The 16,573-nt window shown below is 46.8% G+C and overlaps 1 protein-coding gene across 2 annotated transcripts in view; it reads left to right on the top strand.

The window, feature by feature from the left end:
* The window catches only part of flna (filamin A, alpha (actin binding protein 280)), a 60,568-nt gene that overhangs the window by 27,829 nt on the left and 16,166 nt on the right, over positions 1-16,573 (top strand). For both annotated transcript variants that reach the window (XM_084015354.1, XM_084015355.1), the window contains exons 5-25: positions 1,450-1,597; positions 4,157-4,275; positions 4,434-4,511; positions 5,164-5,326; positions 5,480-5,680; positions 8,051-8,188; positions 9,063-9,189; positions 9,322-9,458; positions 9,544-9,740; positions 10,143-10,256; positions 10,355-10,498; positions 12,805-12,928; positions 13,284-13,444; positions 13,542-13,632; positions 13,819-13,988; positions 14,362-14,479; positions 15,083-15,195; positions 15,290-15,439; positions 15,530-15,848; positions 16,087-16,260; positions 16,352-16,514. In XM_084015354.1, the coding sequence (XP_083871480.1) occupies positions 1,450-1,597; positions 4,157-4,275; positions 4,434-4,511; positions 5,164-5,326; positions 5,480-5,680; positions 8,051-8,188; positions 9,063-9,189; positions 9,322-9,458; positions 9,544-9,740; positions 10,143-10,256; positions 10,355-10,498; positions 12,805-12,928; positions 13,284-13,444; positions 13,542-13,632; positions 13,819-13,988; positions 14,362-14,479; positions 15,083-15,195; positions 15,290-15,439; positions 15,530-15,848; positions 16,087-16,260; positions 16,352-16,514 (3,149 nt within the window). The remainder of the gene's footprint in view (positions 1-1,449; positions 1,598-4,156; positions 4,276-4,433; positions 4,512-5,163; positions 5,327-5,479; positions 5,681-8,050; positions 8,189-9,062; positions 9,190-9,321; positions 9,459-9,543; positions 9,741-10,142; positions 10,257-10,354; positions 10,499-12,804; positions 12,929-13,283; positions 13,445-13,541; positions 13,633-13,818; positions 13,989-14,361; positions 14,480-15,082; positions 15,196-15,289; positions 15,440-15,529; positions 15,849-16,086; positions 16,261-16,351; positions 16,515-16,573) is intronic.

Here is a 16,573-nt window from a genome sequence, read left to right on the forward strand (position 1 = left end):
TCGCACTGCTCTGTCCCCGTCTCACTATTCTGTCCCCGTCTCACTCCTCTGTCCCTGTCGCACTCTCTCTGTCCCCGTCTCACTCCTCTTTCCCTGTCTCACTCCTCTGTCCGCGTCTCACTCCTCTGTCCCCGTCTCACTCCTCTGTCCCCGTCGCACTCTCTCTGTCCCCGTCTCACTCCTCTTTCCCTGTCTCACTCCTCTGTCCCCGTCTCACTTCTCTGTCCCCGTCGCACTCTCTCTGTCCCCGTCGCACTCTCTCTGTCCCCGTCTCACTCCTCTTTCCCTGTCTCACTCCTCTTTCCCTGTCTCACTCCTCTGTCCGCGTCTCACTCCTCTGTCCCTGTCGCACTCTCTCTGTCCCCGTCTCTCTCCTCTGTCCCCGTCTCACTACTCTGTCCCCGTCGCACTCTCTCTGTCCCATCTAACTCCTCTTTCCCCGTCTCACTCTCTGTCCCCCTCTCACTCCTCTGTCCCTGTCTCACTCTCTCTGTCCCCATCTTACTCCTCTGTCCCCGTCTCACTCCCTCTGTCCCTGTCTCACTCCTCTGTCCCTGTCTCACTCTCTCTGTCCCTGTTTCACTCCTCTGTCCCAGTTCATTAAAGCTGGAGGACTCTTGAGGATGAGCTTGGTCGGGTCGGGTCTGGTCTGGTCCTCCTGCAGCCATGTGGATTCTGGAGGTTTTACATGATGTAGAGTCACACACACCCGGCCCTCGACATTTAGTCCCTTGTTGGGTTTTGTTCCATGTTTATCTGAACCTGGGTGCAGTCTCAGGGTGCTGGTTCAGGGTGCAGTCTCCGGGTGCTGGTTCCTGGGTGCTGGTTGCTGGGGCTGGTTCAGGGTGCAGGTTCAGGGTGCTGGTTCCTGACAGTGTATTGTTGGCATGGTTGGCACCGTGCCGGCAGCTGGCAGCATCGCGTGCTGACAGTTGGCTCTGTGGTTGCTGCTGTTTCCGCCTTCGGCTTTGAGTCTGCTGGGAGACCAGCTCGGTCCTTCCCCTGCCGTCTCTGTGGCCAGTACAGTCAGACACTCAGCCTGTCTGTCTGCACCGCTGTCTGCTGGTTCGTGTGAGAGTCTGTCTCAGGTACTTTCTGAGACAAGGAAGAGGTTGGTATGTGGTTTTGATCACTAAATCACATCAATGCTCGGTTGGTGTTGGTGGGAAATACGGTCTCCATGGCAACAGTCAGAATGTGCAGATTCAGTGTGTGTGACAATTCAGTTTTGGTTATAGTGTCATATAGCATGAAAAGTTATCTCAGCTCAGGATGTTCAGAGTCCCAACATTGCCAGGATCAGAGCTACAGCGCCACCTAGTGGACAAAAAACACAGTCTGAGCAGAGGCAGAAATCTGGAGCAGACCAGGATCTGGGGTTCCATCTGGATTTGGTGTTGGTATTATTTTCAGTAGTAAAACCTGTTTGTTCTTGTCCCGGTCTCCTAGGTGATAACGCCCGAAGAGATCGTTGACCCCAATGTGGACGAACACTCAGTGATGACCTACCTGTCCCAGTTCCCCAAAGCTAAACTGAAGCCTGGAGCACCGCTACGACCCAAACTCAACCCCAAGAAGGCCCGCGCCTACGGGCCAGGTACACACACGGGCGCGCACACACACACACACACACACACACACACACACACACACACACACACACACACACACACACACGCACACACACAGGCACACACACAGGCACACACACAGGCACACACACACACGGACACACACACACACACACACACACACACACACAGGGGGCACACGGACACACTTGAGTTGTATTGAGTAGCTGGATCAGGTTAGAAACGGGGAATTAGCAAGTTCGTTATATCCAAAAACTGTGTCCAAGTCCAAGAGTCTGGCAGTCAGTCTCGAGCAGTCAGAAGGAATTCAACCATCCAGCCAACGTGTTCCGCCGAGTCGCCGGTCGGCAGGTTGTTCCAGACGTCCCTCCTCCTGGGCGACCCCGAGGTTTTCCCAGGTCAGATTAGATGTCAGTGTTTCCCCCAGAAAATGTGTTAGTTAAGGTGGTGTCTGTCAGGGGGGGGGGGGGGGGGGGGGGGGATGATGAGCATCACATTAATAGCTACAGATACTGTAAAACACTACAACGACATATGAGTGCATGTCTTATATTATGAAGTAAAATATAAGTTATGGGTTTACTCAACAGCTTAATAGTTCATAGAAATTCAGGTAGAAATAGGTTAACTCAGAGTTCCACAGCTTATCAAAAACAATCCTCCCCCCACAGGGGGTGTCTCCCCCCCATGTAAATGATTATTGATTTATGAATGAATTGATAGGTGGCTTATTTTTGGCATATATTAATTTCTTTTTGGCCTGGAAGCAAGGGCGTAACTTTGAGTTGAACATTGGGGGGGTTGAGATTTCCGCCTGTGAAGCAGGTGTATATATATATATCTTTGGAGACTATGGTGGGGGGATTGCGATCCTGTAGGGGGGTCCGGGGGCATGCCCCCCCGGGAGAAAATTTTAAATAATTTCATTTTAATGCATCAATTTGGTGAATTCTGAGAAACAAAATATGACATATCAATTACTGACCAATTTCTTACAAACTGCTGGTACTGATACAAATGTTGACATACTAAATGGGGTTGATGAGTTTAAGCATTCAAGAAAAGATGAAAACAAAAATGACTAAAACACAATTTGTTTATTATTATAATAATAATAATAATAATAATAATAATAATAATAATAATAATAATATAAGTGGGTGACTATTCCTCAGCCTTCCTTGGTGTTTTGGTTTTGACTAAAGCCTCGTTCACATACGTCGCCACTCGCCCATCTCTGAGAGACAGCTGTCAATTAATGTGAATGTGTTCTAGTGGAATGTGGTCAGGACAGGCGATGCGATGTGGTCGATCGGAGATCAAATTATTTTAACTTTCTGCGATGTGAGTGAAGCGAGTACCAATCACAATGTAGAATAGAGATGATCGACAGTTGACGTCAACAGAGAGTTCCACAGATAGTTGCCGTTTGAAGTCGCCGGCGGCAGTGAATTTTTTTTTGCCAGCGAGTAGAATTCAGCGAGAAAGCGAGTGGCGAGTAGTGGCGTATGTGAACGGGGCTATACACGCACGCACTGTCAAACTCGCCGGTTGGGGGGGGGGGGGGGGGGGGTAACTTTTGTTCAGTAACATGATTTGACTCGTGAGAGGTGGCACTGGAGCCCTAGCAGTAGCTACCTCCTGTTGGGAAGATACTTTTATTCTTTTGCTTTTTTTCGCGTGCTTTCTTCATACCACCGCTGATGCGGGGAGAGACCGGAGAGACAGTAGAGAAGCGCAGGTCCGGCAAGGTGGGCGAAACCAAATCTCAGAGCGGGAGGGGGCACAGACAAACGTCACTATTTTTTACTGGTAAATTGAGAAAATCTACCACACTGTTGTGATTATAATGCTTAACATTCAATATCAATAATTATGATATCAAATTGGGTGGGTTGTGGTGGCTGGTTTGGATTATTGGGTGGGTTGCAACCCCCCCATCCCCCCCATAAATTACGCCTATGCCTGGAGGCCCTGCCCGGCCTGTACAATGGTAGGGTAAACACTGCGGCGAATAATGCTAGTATATGGATTTTTTTTTTTTTCTTTTTCTTTTTTTTTTAAGACGTTAGTTTAGGCGGCAGCCCTCTGTTGTTAAGGCGGCCGCCTTAACAGGAAAGCGCTGCGGGAAACCCTGGATGTATAACCCAGGCTTGGGCCAGTCTAAAAATGTTCAAACCGGTTTGATATTAAGCCAAACAGCTGACCGGACCGGTATACCGATTTACCACTAGGTGTCGCACTTGCCACAGCAGCCGCTCAAGAGCCTATGAATGGGAGTGTAGCATTCAGACCAGGTGGGGGCGGTAATGCATCTCTAAACTGGTTTGCCACCCGCCAAACACTTCACAAGAGGAAGAAGCAAAGCGAAGCGGCTCCACAACCAGCAGATTAGGGAGTAACATAGAAACCACAACCCAAATTTGAGGGAGTTCAAGCCCATGTTTGCCATAGATTGTTCTGGGTACTTAAATGTGACATAAAATTAAATATGTTTCTACAGCCCTTTCTGGGTCAATCAGGATCTTACAGTTTAATGGTTTGTCCCAATGCTCCTCCTGAAGGTGTCGAACCTGTTGGTAACGTTGTGATGAAGAAGGCTTTGTTCACCGTGGAGACCATCAGTGCAGGAATGGGAGAGGTGCTGGTTTATGTGGAGGACCCTGCAGGACACAGAGAGGAGGTGAGACACTCTTCTCTCTACTCATTCTCTGAGAATGAAATTAAAGAATGAAGTGTTGCATTTACTACCTTGTTGCAGTGGCCCTAATGCACATTTGTAGTTCCATGTGAGTACCTTCAACATTGCTGGTCATAATGTGTTTTTAATGGTTCCTCTAGGCAAAAGTGACGGCCAACAATGATAAGAACCGCACCTACGCCGTCTTCTACATCCCGAAAGTCACAGGGATGCACAAGGTGAGCTACCAGTTCCCCTTAGTGCACCAGGCTCACCTGACAGGACTGTGATAGGACTCTTTGTGGGCCCTTTAAGGTGCAAACCATGGACTACTTACTGAAGTATGGTTAGGAGTACTTGTACTTGAGTATTTCCATTTGATGCTACTTTCTACTTCAACGCCACCACATTCCACACCTACAGCACCTTTTAGAGTCCTAAGTGAACGCATCCTGGGAGTCTCTGGTCCGGGTCTCTGGTGGCCCGAGACCCAGACGGTGCCTATCAAAGTTTATTCTTTTATTTTTCTAGCAGTTTCCTTTCCAATCCAGACGTCACAGTTGACCATGAATTTTAGTCACCCTAGAAAAGTCCAGGATCGTTAATGGAACCCATTTAGGTTCTTTTAGGAACCTTCACTCACAGAAATGAAAAAGGTTCCAGAAGCTGTGATCTTAAGAAAACCCAGCAGGATATCTGAGTTTCCTCATCACCAGAGTTTCTTGAATATGTTTTCAAGTTCCCTGTTGGACATTCAAGGCCCTTTTAGTTTTTCAGGACTAGCTGGATGGTCCTGAAACTTTGGTAGAGAATGATGAAGAGTGGAACCATACTTGGTATGACCAATGGGGCCTCCAGCTGTTCCGTTCACTCGCCCTCTGTGTTTCGTAGGTGACGGTGCTGTTTGCAGGGCAGCACATCTCAAAGAGCCCCTTCGAGGTGGAGATCGGCAAGTCTCAGGGAGACTCCAGCAAGGCCACCGCCCAGGGTCCAGGCCTCGAGCCCTCGGGAAACATCGCAAACAAGGCCACTTACTTTGACGTTTACACAGCAGGTACAGGCATGGACCAGGTCTGCTCAGTTGGCAGCCTGCAGACCCACATGTAGTATCCCTCAAATGTGGTCCCCTATTTAAAAATGAAGGCGCCCGGTAAGGATCATAGAAACTTATGTGTAATATCTTTCTCCCCTCTCCTGTTCCTCTCAGGTGCTGGCGTTGGCGAGGTGGAGGTGATGATCTTTGACCCCGCTGGCAAGAACACGGCGGTGACCTGCACCATAGAGGACAAGGGCAACAGTAGCTACCGTTGCACCTACAAGCCCATTCAGGAGGGCCAGCACACCATCTACGTCACCTTCGCCGGCGGTCAGATCAGCAAGAGTCCCTTCACCGTCACCGTGGGAGAAGGTAGGAGCCCTCACCACCACGAGTCCTGATCCCGTATTCAGCATCACGAGTCCTGATCCAGTATCACTGAGACGCCTTGTTCTCTGACCACCCAGACCTTCTGTGCTTTAAGGCTGAAACCACCAACATTATATTAATAGAAGTCCAACATCTCAGCATGTGATTTCGACCCACAACACTGTCTCATTGTCCTTTTAACTCTTCATCGACGAGGATTGTAACATAAATTGCAACATACTACGATTGTTTTATCAAACAACATACGTTTCACTACAATCAGTTTAATAGCATTTTTGTTTTGACCAACTTCCCGCTGACTTTACCCAGAAACAACTGACACCTAGTGGACTTAAGATGCAACTGTTACCGAAAGGTTTAATTGGTATTTGTAATATGATAAAAGATCAAATCATGGCATCTGTGTATCGTTACAAACTATCACGATACCTTGTTATATCATTCTTTGTCCCAATAACTCTTGCTTTCCTGTCTTCCTGCCTTCCTGTCTTCCTGCCTTCCTGCCGTAGCCCTGGATGTCCTCTCTTCTTCTCTCCCTCCGTTCTTCTCTCTGATAGCAGCCTGGCGGTATCTCTCCTCTCTCTGGAACGGCTTCTTCCTTCTGCTGTCATTTCCTGTTTCCTGGGATCTCTCTGGGGTACCCGCTGTGTGCGATTGCATGCCTGCTTTTATATGCGTGTGTTGTGGTCTGTCGGTGAACTCAGTGATTCACCATCACCTTCTCAATGAGAAATCCACAAACATATTCTCAAATATTGGTGGAAGAAGATGAAGCTTTTTTGCCAGGAAACCAACCACAACGACGCTCCGTGTTAAAATAGAGCTTTTGACACGAATATTGTGCATTTCTAGGAATTCAAATAACACATACAATCATAGAATAACTAATGGCCTTATGGACAGTTAAATAGTTCCATCCATCCATTGTCTACCGCTTATCCTGTATTCAGGGTCACGGGGGGGCTGGAGCCAATCCCAGCTATCATTGGGCGAAGGCAGGGTACACCCTGGACAGGACGCCAGTCTATCACAGGGCCGACATGTAGAGACAAACAACCATTCACGCTCACATTCACACCTACGGGCAATTTGAACCTAGTCTTCAATGAACCTATCCCCATCCTGCATGTCTTTGGACTGTGGAAGGAAGCCGGAGAACCCGGAGAGAACCCACGCTTACACGGGGAGAACATGCAAACTCCACACAGAAGGAACCCGGGGCCGACCCGGGAATCGAACCCAGGACCCTCTTGCTGTGAGGCGAGAGTGCTACCCACTACACCACCGTGCAGCCCCAGTTAAATAGTTATTAATCATTAATATTTTGGGCTGCCAGGTTGTAAAAATGTCCCCTTTCTATTTGGTAATGCAGTGCATTGTAGATGTTACTATGTAGCTTGACATACAGGAATATCGATCTAAAGGATGCTAACATTAGCCACCATATGCTACTAGTATAAACAGTACAGTGATAGCATCAAAGCGATAGCATCAAAACCTCTTATTTCTTATTGATGTAATAAATGCTCATGTTTATTTATTTTAGGCATTAAGACCAGTTTTATAATCGTGGTTCAGAGAAACTCATTTTTCCACGTGTAATATTATACTAGAGAAACCTTCTTACATACAAGATAGGAAGAGTTCTGTGCTGCATCAAAATAGGTTTTAATATAAAGAAATATTCATGTATTCCACGGTGTGCTTAAATAAGCCAAGTAGCCCACTTCCTGGAACATATCTCGAGACCCTTTCAGTTGCCTCCCTTCCTGTGGGTTTCCTTTGCTTCCTGCAGGGCATCGAATGGTGACTCAGCAGCTCCTATTTTCTGTACTGTTAATCAGTAGATATGAAGGATACTCCACTTCCTGTGTGAGGATAACGGCTAATTTCCTTCACTGTGGTCCATCAATTCCCTCTGTGGGATAAGATAGGGTGCATGAGGGCGGCATGATACCGCAAAATGAACTGCCATTGCAATATTTATTTATATATTTCTATTTACGAAGACCAAAATGCCAAAACGAGCTTCAAAACTGTCGTCCACAGACCAACGGTCCACTGCTTCCACGCAGTCTGGTCGGCTGAGCCGAGTTTCACAATATACGGGGTTCATTGCGAAACGGGTCTCCCCAGACTGCAAGTCACTCATGGGGAAACACTGATCAGGGAAACAAGAGTCATCTTCCCTTCATGTCTGGCAGCAAATAAGTTGTAGAACGACACATTTCAGTTTACACGGTGTGCAATGTGACTGCATGCAGACGCACAGTGTTGATGTTGAAACGATAGGTCTGTCATGCTCTCTGTGTCTGTCCCTCTCTCATTCCTTCATGTCGTGTGTCTCCACAGCCTGCAACCCCAGCCTCTGCAGAGCTAAAGGCCGTGGTCTGCAGCCGAAGGGCCTGAGGGTGAAAGAGACTGCAGACTTCCAGGTCTACACCAAAGGGGCCGGCACCGGAGAGCTCAAAGTCACCATCAAGGGGCCCAGTGAGTTGCACTGTGACCATCACTCTCCTTTTTTCTGTCGCAAAAATGATTTCTCAACTCCATCTATGGAAACACATAAATTTAGTAGAGTACCGACACGTACATGTAACACCTATTCAAAGCCTTGTGGTTACAATCCTCAGATAGGACGTTCATGTTAGCTACTAGCTGGTGAACATATGTAGCATCAGGCACCAAGCTGCAGGCAACGTTAGCTACTAGCTGCTGGACATATGTAGCATCAGGCAACGTTAGCTACTAGCTGCTGGACATATGTAGCATCAGGCAACGTTAGCTAGGAGCTGCTGGACATATGTAGCATCAGGCAACATTAGCTACTAGCTGCTGTAGCATCAGGCAATGTTAGCTAGTAGCTGCTGGACATATGTAGCATTAGGCAACGTTAGCTACTAGCTGGTGGACATATCTAGCATTGGGTACCAATCTGCAGGCAACATTAGCTGCTAGCTGGTGGACATATCTAGCATCAGGCAACGTTAGCTACTAGCTGGTGAACATATGTAGCATCTGGCACCAATCTGCAGGCCACGTTAACTACTAGCTGGTGAACATAGCATCAGGGACCAAGTTACAAGCAATGTTAGCTACTAGCTGGTCAACATAGCATCAGGCGGCAACCTAGTCAACGCTGAAGGTTCTCAAACCTGCATTCTCACTGCTGACCATCACGGGACAACTCCTCTCTGGTTGTATAACAGTGACCCTTGCTACAGCTACTACAGAACCGTCAGTTCGACTCCGCCCACAAAATGCATCTAGACACACTCCCTTATAATGTAGTTATGATGCAAACAAGGCAGATAAAGTGTATTAGTTTGGAACTAATGAGACTGCTGCTGATCGCTGCTCACAGAGGGTCTGGAGGAGCCGTGTAAGAGGAAAGATCTCGCAGACGGTGTGTACGGCTTTGAGTATTACCCTACTACACCTGGAACTTACACCGTCACCATCACCTGGGGAGGGCAGCACATCCCCCGCAGGTACACTCGCACGCTAACACACACACACACACACACACACACACACACACACACACACACACACACACACACACACACCACAGTCGACCTGCAGCGGCGTTATCATGGTGACTGACTCTCTGCTCCGTTTAGTCCCATTGAGGTGAAGATCGGCGCTGAGGCCGGCCAGCAGAAGGTGAGGGCCTGGGGCCCGGGCCTGGACTCAGGAGTCGTCGGCAAATCGGCTGACTTTGTGGTGGAAGCTGTGGGAGACAACGTCGGCACACTGGGTAAGACGGCTGGAGGGACAGCAGACAGGAACGGGTCCTGGAGGTAACGGCTCTGCTGATGTGGCCCTGCTTGTGTCCTGGTCAGGTTTCTCCGTGGAAGGTCCGTCTCAAGCCAAGATCGAATGTGACGATAAGGGCGATGGCTCTTGTGACGTACGCTACTGGCCCACGGAGCCGGGCGAGTATGCTGTGCACGTGCTCTGCAACAACGAAGACATCCAACACTCTCCCTTCATGGCTGAGATCGTCAACCCTCCACCCAAAGACTTCTACCCAGACAAGGTATGCACATGTATGGAGGACTATAACTTCTTCTATTTTTTTTTCTTCTCACTTTGTTTTATGATGTGAAGCACTTTGAGTCTGCCTTGTGTATGAAATGTGCTATACAAATAAAGTTGCCTTGCCTTGCCTTGCCTATAACTACCAAAGGAAATTAATACATTCATAAATATAAAATCTCGCAGTTCCATCGCTGCTGGTAGTGACACCATCATGACATCTTCAGCCATAATTAACTTATGGGTGAAGAAATAGAGAAACAGTAATCCATGGGGAAATAAATAAAAACAGAAATAATGAAACAGAAAATGATAAACTGGGAAATAATAAGATATGAGATAAACAAAGAGAAACATATATATATAGACAAAATATGGGTAATTAATTTGTCGTTGATCCCAGGTGAAGGCGTCCGGGCCCGGCCTTCAGAGCAGTGGTCTGGCTGTGGGGAAGCCCACCGAGTTCACCGTGGATGCCAAGCAGGGAGGGAAGGCTCCTCTGAAGATCGTGGCTCAGGTGGGCTAATGTGGTGCATCCGTCCCACCATCTGCTCCTGTTTCCTGTCTGCATGTTCTCCTCACGGATCTGTCCCATCGTCTCTTATTGACCTCTAGGATGGCGAAGGAAGTCCTGTTGATGTCCAGGTGAAGGATAACGGCAACGGCACGTACGCCTGCACGTACACCCCACGTAAACCCGTAAAACACACGGCCATGGTCTCCTGGGGAGGGGTCAACATCCCCCAGAGCCCCTTCAGGGTGAGTACGCCCACTCTATCCCTGTATATGATCTAGGACTGTGTGATATATGACTATAATATATGACTGTATGATATATGAATGTATGAAATATGACTATGACTGTATAATATATGACTGTATAATATATGACTATATGATATATGACTATGGCTTTAGGACTATATGATATGACTATGATATATAACTCTATGCCTGATATATGACTATATGATATATGACTATATATGTGACTATATGATATATAACTGTATTACTATATGAAATATGACTATATGTTATATGACTATATGATATATAACTGTATGATTATGATATATGACTGTTAACTATATGATGTGACTGTATGACGATATGATATATGAATATATGATATGACTATATGCTATATCACTGTTGACTATATGATGTATGACTATATGATATATGACTGTATGATATGTGAATATATGATATATGAATTTATATGTGAATATATGATATATGAATATATGACTATTCGATATATGAATATATGACATATGACTTTATGATATATAAATATATGATATATGGATATATGAATGTATGATATGACTATATGATATATGGATATATGAAATATGGATATATGATATATGAATATATGACTATATGATATATGACTATATCAAATATGGATATATGATATATGAATACATGACTATATGATATATGGATATATGATATATGACTATATGATATATGGATATATGATATATGGATATATGATATATGAATACATGACTATATGATACATGACTAGGGCCGGGACTCGATTAAAAAAAATAATCGAATTAATTAGAGGCTTTGTAATTAATTAATCGAAATTAATTGCATTTTAATCGTATATAAATTTGACCTGAGAACTGTGAGAAGTAATTTTTTCACATGGATTTTTAGTATACCATTGAATAATGACTGAATACATAAGCATAAGCAACAAAATATTGTTTATTTTTGTTCAACCAAGTCCAACAGACCAGTGCAATTTTTGCCATTAAGTGTAGCAATAGCATCTGGTGGAGTGTGGGTTAGGTGTGGGTCCTTGTACTCGGAGTGGGGCTAACGTCCATGCTAGCTACCACGCTAGCGTCCACGCTAGCTGCTATATGTTTTGCATTGAGGTGATACTTGAGGCTCGATGTGCTGCGGTGATATGCGAATTCCTTGTTGCATAGCTTGCACACAACCATGCTCTTATCAACGCCTCCATCCGTTCGTTTTTTTTAACAAAATGTCCCATCCACGGGGCCAACCAAAGCTAAGGTGACCAGATTTCTGAAATGAAAATCGGGGACATTTCCAGCGCGGTGGTCAAAATTCCAATGTTATCATTATGAAATAAATAACAGGGGCAATTACATGTTAATTTTAATATGTAAAAGCAGTCTGCAGCAATTAACATTACGCACTGTGATAATCATCCTTATTTTACTTCACCTAACCTACACACAGCCAAGTCTAGTTCAAGCTCCGAAAATAAATGGGTTCATACAACAAAACTTACCTTAACACAGGTGCATTCACATTCTCTTCTATCTTCTGCTCTTCGGGAAGAAAAAGTAAACAACTCTGCTGCATATTTTGTTTCCGGGTACCGCGACGTAACGTCAGTACGTTAGTTTCACTGGCTACCGTAATAACTGGAGTTTGCGTCGGTGCGCAACTTTTTACTGGCTACCGTAATAACTGGAGTTTGCGTTGGTGCGCAACTTTTTTTCTCTCCCATTCAAATCGGGGACATTTTCGGGGACAGCTTTAACCGGGGACAGGTCGGCCAAATCGGGGACTGTCCCCGAAATTCCGGGACGTCTGGTCACCCTAACCAAAGCGGTCTCATCAGCTTCTTCTTCGTTCATGTTCACTGTGGTTTGTTGTCTGAAGTCATGAACGCTAGTTGGTGCTCCAGTATAATCGGTCCGCCTGAAACACGTTAATTTTTGTGTAATTAATTAATCTTAATTAATGCGTTAAAGTCCCGGCTCCCTATATATGACTATATCACTCTCCTGATGCAAACACTTGTTTCATAAAACATCTGTTATTGACTAAAGGAAATAAACACCAAGCACATCATAGTTGGAGGATGATGATGCATGTGTGAGTCATCAGTGTCAGAAGTTATTCATACATATAAATGTTGCTTTCTAAATGATGACTCATATTTGCCCTCTGTGTTGATTGAATAGTTTAATGTCTGAAGTCTGAGGTCTGTAATGTTTTAAATGTGGATCCCAGCTTGACTTTATGATCTCTAATAATCCTGTTTGAATGGTTCCTAACAGATGAATATCGGAGCCGGCTGCCATCCCAACAAGGTGAAGGTGTCGGGACCCGGCGTGGCCAAGACCGGCCTCAAGGCCTTTGAGCCCACCTACTTCACAGTGGACTGTGCCGAGGCCGGACAAGGTGACACATCCTGTCGCTGAATCATCACAGCAGCCTGCCTGACCTTTTACATGCCTAAATAGGAGCTTTGGCATCTCATTGCTGTGTGTGAGGTCAAAGGTGAATCAGGGTTACAAACCCGAGATCCCCTGCAGCCCAGGTTTCCTCTCCCAGGCTGTAGATCCAGCTCCGGAGAACCGCCTACTCACACAAAATCCCACAGTCATAATAACGTCTCCACCATGTTAATAAACCACCCTCACATGGATATAGATCCGATCAGAACATTGCTTTGCTCTCAGGCTGCCGGTCCCGGACTTTGTAGAACCTCATAAACCCTCAGCTGACATCATGTGGTCTCCTCTCCTCCCCCCAGGTGACATCAGTATCGGGATCAAGTGCGCCCCCGGAGTGGTCGGACCCGCGGAGGCCGACATCGACTTCGACATCATCAGGAACGACAATGACACGTTCACTGTGAAGTACACGCCTCCTGGAGCTGGCAGCTACACCATCATGGTCCTGTTCGCCGACCAGGTGAGTCTAGATCCTGAATCTGAGACTAGAATGTGCACCTGTAGGATCCAGCAGTACTTTCTCTGTGGTGGTTTGAACACCCCTGTTTGTACCTTAGGCCATTCCAATGACCCCCATCAGGATCAAAGTGGATCCTTCTCATGATGCCAGCAAGGTGAAGGCGGAGGGACCAGGACTCAGCCGCACTGGTGAGAACCCGGATCTCTGTTCCCCCTGCGCTGCCATGGCGATCGCACTCAAACCTAACCCAAATAAAAAAACATTAACTGATAATCTCCCAGAATGCCTTTGGTGAACACAAATGCTTCTATGAGCGTCTGTAAGTCTAGAAAACGTGTGAGTGGTTGTGTGTTTGAATCCTGTCCCTCCGTCAGGTGTGGAGTTGAACAAGCCCACCCACTTCAGCGTGAGCACCAAGGCGGCGGGGAAGGCCAACCTGGACTGCAGCTTCAGCGGGCCCACCAAAGGGGACGCCGTCAAGGACTTTGAGATCATCAACAACCATGACAACACGCACACTGTGAAGTACACACCTGTGCAGCAGGTGAGACGGCGCTCACACAAGAGTCCACTGCTGTAACCAGCCGTAATGATGCTAAGCTAAGCTAACCCCCAGCTCCGTAGTTAATGAACAGGTCGGGGGATCTGAGACTCCCTAAATGACCAATGATTCCTTTAACTGGATTCCACCATGGACGCATGTTTATGGTCTCCATGGATTAGAAAGTCTACAATGATCCCAATAAAACGATGACTCATCATCCTACTTCATCACATGATGATGATGATGTCAGAGCTGTCAGATCTTCCAGCTGTAGCGTAGTTTTACGTTGGTTCTTATTTCATGTCACAAGGTTGTTAGTGTCCATTAATACTATCTAGCGTACTTGTGTTGACCCCGCCCCTTCCTGCCCCAGGGCCCTCTGGGAGTTGCTGTGACCTACGGTGGAGATCAGATTCCCAAGAGCCCCTTCAGCGTTGCTGTGGCCCCGACGCTGGACCTGAGCAAGATCAACGTGACCGGCCTGGGGGACAGTACGAATACTCCTTTTTCAAACGTCTACTTCCTGTTTCATAACTGTGACTTTGTACTTTGTACTTTATACTAGCTAACAGAAAATGATATTACTTTTATCATCTGATGATGTCAGCACACATTAACTCTTATGATATCTGGCTCGTTTTGATGATGATTATTATTATAACATTAATAGGCTAAATTACATTTGCTTCTAGGAAAAGTCCATTGTGTTCATTATTCCTCTCCATTCACAACGTGGTTTTATTGGACCAAATACTGTGATCAGTCTGCCAGTGTGACGGTGTAAATACTGAGATGGTTCTTCACTCTTTGGACCACATGTTGAGGTCTGGCTTGTTGGGGTCTCGGTGAGGACACCATCAGCTTATCAGACCCTGTCTGACAGTAAAGGGAATAGAGGAGGAAAAGTCCTGGGGAGAATAACGGGACTTAAGTTTGAAGTTTTTATAGGAAATCAAATAAGTTATTCACCATTTTACAGCCGCAAAATCGATCCAATCAGGTTTGGATCAGGCAGGTCTCATTGATGAGTCAGAAAAGACAAGCATAACCATGGCAACTAACCGTGAATATGTTTCCGCTCTGTCTCCTTGCAGAGATGACGGTGGGCAAAGACAAGGACGTCACCGTCAAATCTAAGGGTGCTGGTGGTCAGGGGAAGGTTGCAGCCAAGGTCACCGCACCGTCAGGGAAGCCGGTGGCCAGCAAGGTCTCCTTTCACTTTAGTCTATTTTTTAATAATATGTTATTAATATGATACCATTCATCTGTGATATTTTTGTGGGTTTTTCATCGTGTTCCAGGTGGAGCCGGGTCTGAGCCCCGAAACCAGCCAGGTGAAGTTCATCCCCCGGGAGGCGGGGCCGTACCAGGTGGAACTGACCTATGATGGGGTGCCGATCCCTGGATCCCCCTTCAATCCCACAGCTTATCCAGTCTCCGACCCTTCCAAGGTCAGCCCTGCTTAACGGTTACTGTACCGGTTACTGTAGCGGTTACTGAACTGCCATGTAACATGCCATTCATGTCTTGGCCCTCTGCAGGTGCGCTGCTCTGGTCCAGGCCTGGAGCGCGCCAAGGTTGGGGAGAAGGGGGAGTTCATTGTCGACTGCACCAACGCCGGCCCAGCTGAGCTGACCATCGAGATCATCTCAGACAGTGGCACCGAGGCCGAGGTCCACATCCAAGACAACGGAGATGGGACCTACACCATCACCTACATCCCCCTCTACCCCGGCTCCTACACGCTCACCATCCGCTACGGGGGCCAGGATGTGCCCAACTTCCCCGCCAGGCTCAACGTGGAGCCGGCGGTGGACGCCAGCGGAGTCCGTGTGTTCGGACCGGGAGTGGAGGGCAAAGGTAAACAACCCACTCTGTTATTTACTGCTTTATCTCTTATGTATCTGTGTTGTGTGTTATTATTTGTCTTTCCTATTTCATTTTTTTTTTCAGCATGTGTGCTGTAAACACATTTTGTAGAAGCTCAGTGTTTCTGTTCACAAGCCTTGTTGAATAAATGACGTAGTGAACATTTAATCTAAGCGTATACAAGGACACATTTCACCAACATGCTGTGTTGCTACTCTGTGGTTTGAAGGTGTTTTCCGCGAGGCGACCACAGACTTCACCGTAGATGCTCGTGCTCTCACGCAGACCGGAGGGGACCACATCAAAACCCTCATCAGCAACCCGTCTGGCAGCCGTACGGACGCCCTGATCGCCGACCTTGGAGATGGAACCTACAATGTGGAGTACACTCCCTACGAGGAGGGTGGGTTCAAACGGATTCAAGTTGGTAGGTTTGGTTGTTGGGTTTTCTGGTGCTAATCTGATCTAGCCTTGTCTTGACCTGTCTGCCTCAGGCCCACATAGCGTGGAGGTCTGCTACGACGGCTCTCCGGTGCCCAAGAGTCCGTTCCGCGTCAGCGTCACTGAAGGCTGCGATCCAGCTCGTGTTCGTGTGCACGGTCCTGGTCTGAAAGGAGGCATCACCAACAAGCCCAACAAGTTCACCGTGGAAACCAGGTAAGTGGACGAAACATTCACTTCAGCCCATAGAACAAACTCACTGTGTTTCGACTGCA

This window comes from Eutrigla gurnardus (genome assembly GCF_963514095.1).
Source record: "Eutrigla gurnardus genome assembly, chromosome: 8".
In the NCBI taxonomy this organism is placed as follows: Eukaryota; Metazoa; Chordata; class Actinopteri; order Perciformes; family Triglidae; genus Eutrigla; species Eutrigla gurnardus.